Source organism: Somniosus microcephalus, unplaced genomic scaffold, assembly GCF_052327205.1.
Source record: "Somniosus microcephalus isolate GS21.2 unplaced genomic scaffold, FLI_Smic_1.0 unresolved_chr2, whole genome shotgun sequence".
In the NCBI taxonomy this organism is placed as follows: Eukaryota; Metazoa; Chordata; class Chondrichthyes; order Squaliformes; family Somniosidae; genus Somniosus; species Somniosus microcephalus.
This window is the reverse complement of record NW_028225180.1, coordinates 41705362-41708204: the sequence shown is the minus strand read 5'-3', so window position 1 is coordinate 41708204 and position 2843 is coordinate 41705362. Positions and strand designations below refer to the sequence as shown.

The 2843-nt window shown below is 46.6% G+C and overlaps 1 protein-coding gene across 1 annotated transcript; it reads right to left on the bottom strand.

Annotated features, from left to right (window-relative positions):
- Window positions 1-1148: 1148 nt before the first annotated feature.
- Window positions 1149-2516, bottom strand: LOC147092564 (uncharacterized). Its single transcript, XM_085975739.1, has one exon. The coding sequence runs from the start codon at window positions 2514-2516 to the stop codon at window positions 1149-1151; it is 1368 nt and encodes a 455-aa protein (XP_085831865.1).
- Window positions 2517-2843: the final 327 nt, after the last annotated feature.

The window sequence follows — 2843 nt, the reverse complement described above, 5'->3', positions numbered from 1 at the left end:
AACTAGAATAAAATATAAAAACAGAAAATAAGAGCTTGTACAGTTATATAAAATGAAGAGAGTAGCTAAAGTAATTGTTAGTCCCGTAGTGATTGAGAATTGGGAATTAATAATGTGAAACAGAAATGGCAGAGACTTTCAACAAATATTTTGTATCGGTGTTCATGGTAGAAGACACAAAAACATCCCAATAACACTTGTGAATCAAGGGGCTATGGGGCTGGAGGAACTTAAAACAAGCACTTGCACCAGAGAAAATCTACAAGGCAACTAATGGGACTAAAGGATGACAAGTCCCCTGGACCTGTTGGCCTACATCCTAGGGTTTTAAATGTAGTGGCTGCAAAGTTAGTGGATGCGTTGTTTGTAATCTAACAAAATTCACTGGATTTTGGAGATGTCCCAGTGGATTGGAAATCCGCAAATGTAACTTCCCTACTCAAGAAAGGAGAGAGACACAAAGCAGTAAACTATATGCCAGTTAGCCTAACATCCGTCATCGGGAAAATGCTGGAATCAATTATTGAGGAAGTAATAGCAGGACATTTAGAAAATCATAAGAAAATCAACCAGTGTAAATATGGTTTTTTGAATGGGATATCGCGTTTGACAAATTAGCTGGAGTTCTTTGAGGATTTAACGAGCAGGATGGATAAAGGGGAACCGGAAGGCATTCGATAAGGTGCCGCATAAAAGGTTACTGCACAAGATAATAGTAAGAAGTCACACAACACCAGGTTATAGTCCAACAGTTTTATTTGTAATCACAAGCTTTCGCAGCGCTGCTCCTTCGTCAGCTGAAGTGGAGAGATGCATAAAGACACAGCTTATATAGTCAGAGAATAATGCCAGATCATTACAGGTAATCTTTCTAACTGCCATTTATCGCACCTCGGCAGAGTGATAATCACAGCAATCAAAGGTGTGAATGGTGTCCAAACAGGTTGGCCAGAAAAACATTACATCAAAGAACAATGAGGTGGGGTCACAAGGGGTCAAATGTTGCAGATGCTGGGGTCTGTATGAAAAACAAAAAACAGTCAAAAAAACATTTTTTTTGCTGGAAGTCACAGCAGGCCCGGCCGCATCTGTGCAGAGAGAACAAGCCAATGTCGACTCGAGTCTGGATGACCCTGCATCAGGTGGGGTTACATGTAGCGTGACATGAACCCAAGATCCCGGTTAAGGCCGTCCTCATGAGTGCAGAACTTGGCTATCAGTTTCTGCTCTATGATTTTGTGTTGTCTTGTGTCTCGAAGGCCGCCTTGGAGAATGCTTACCCGAAGATCGGAGGCTGAATGTCCTTGACTGCTGAAGTGTTCCCCGACCGGGATGGAACACTCCTGCCTGGCGATTGTTGCGTGGTGTCCGTTCATCCGATTTCGCAGTATCTGCATGGTCTTCCCGATGTACCATGCTGCGGGGCATTCTTGCCTGCAAAGTATGAGGTAGACAACGTTGGCCGGGTCACATGAGTATGTACCATGCACCTGTTGGGTGGGGTCCTCACGTGTGATGATGGTTTCTGTGTTGATGATCTGGCATGTCTTGCAGAGGTTGCCGTGGCAGGGTTGTGTGGTGTCGTGGTCGCAGTTCTCCTGAAAGCTGCGTAATTTGCTGCAAACGATGGTCTGTTTGAGGTTAGGTGGCTGTTTGAAGGCAAATAGTGGAGGCGTGGGGATGGCCTTAGCGAGGTGTTCGCCATCATCGATGACATGTGGAAGGCTGCGAAGAACATGGCGTAGTTTCTCTGCTCCGGGGAAGTACTGGACGTTAAAGAGTACTCTGTTGGTTGTGTCCCGTATTATTCTTCGGAGGAGGTCTATGCGATTTTTTGCTGTGGCCCATCGGAATTGTCGATCGATGCGTCGAGCGTCATATCCCGTTCTTACGAGGGCGTCTTTCAGCATCTGTAGGTATCCATCGCGTTCCTCCTCATCTGAGCAGATCCTGTGTATTTGCAGGGCTTGTCCGTAGGAGATGGCTTCTTTTACGTGGTTAGGGTGGAAGCTGGAGAAGTGGAGCATCCTGAGGTTGACCGTGGGCTTGCAGTACAGTGAAGTGCTGAGGTGTCCGTCTTTGATGGAGATTCGTGTGTCCAAGAATGAAACCGATTCTGAGGAGTAGTCCATGGTGAGTTTGATGGTGGGATGGAACTTGTTGATGTTATCATGTAGTCTTTTCAGTGATTCTTCGCCGTGGGTCCATAGGAAGACAGTGTCACCGATATATCTGGTGTATGGCGTTGGTTGGAGATCCTGTGCAGCGGAGAAGTCTTGCTCGAACTTGTGCATGAAGATGTTGGCGTATTGGGGTGCGAATTTGGTCCCCATGGCTGTTCCGTGTGTTTGTGTAAAGAACTGGTTGTCGCAGGTGAAGACATTCTGGTCAAGGATGAAGCAGATGAGTTGCAAGATGGCGTCTGGAGATTGGCTGTTGTTGGTGTTGAGTACTGAGGCTGCAGCAGTGATGCCGTCATCGTGGGGGATACTGGTGTAGAGTGCCGAGACGTCCATCGTGGCGAGGAGTTTTCCTGGTTCAATTGGGCCTTGGGTGCTGAGGTTCTGTAAGAAGTCTGTAGTGTCGCGACAGAAGCTGGGGGTACCCTGTACGATGGGTTTCAGGATGCCCTCGACGTATCCAGTGAGGTTCTCACACAGGGTTCCGTTGCCTGATACACTAGGACGTCCGGGTGTGTTGGCTTTGTGCATCTTTACGAGGCAGTAGAAGTCTCACACGTGGAGAGCTAGATAAGAGCTCACGGGGTTGGGGGTAATATAATATATTGGATAGAGGATTGGCAGAATAAAAAAAATCAGAGATTCTGAATAAATGGGTCATTT

What these genes read in the sequence shown, in the direction of transcription:
- LOC147092564 (XM_085975739.1), bottom strand. Translation starts at nt 2,516, where the DNA reads ATGGACGTCTCGGCACTCTACACCAGTATCCCCCACGATGACGGCATC.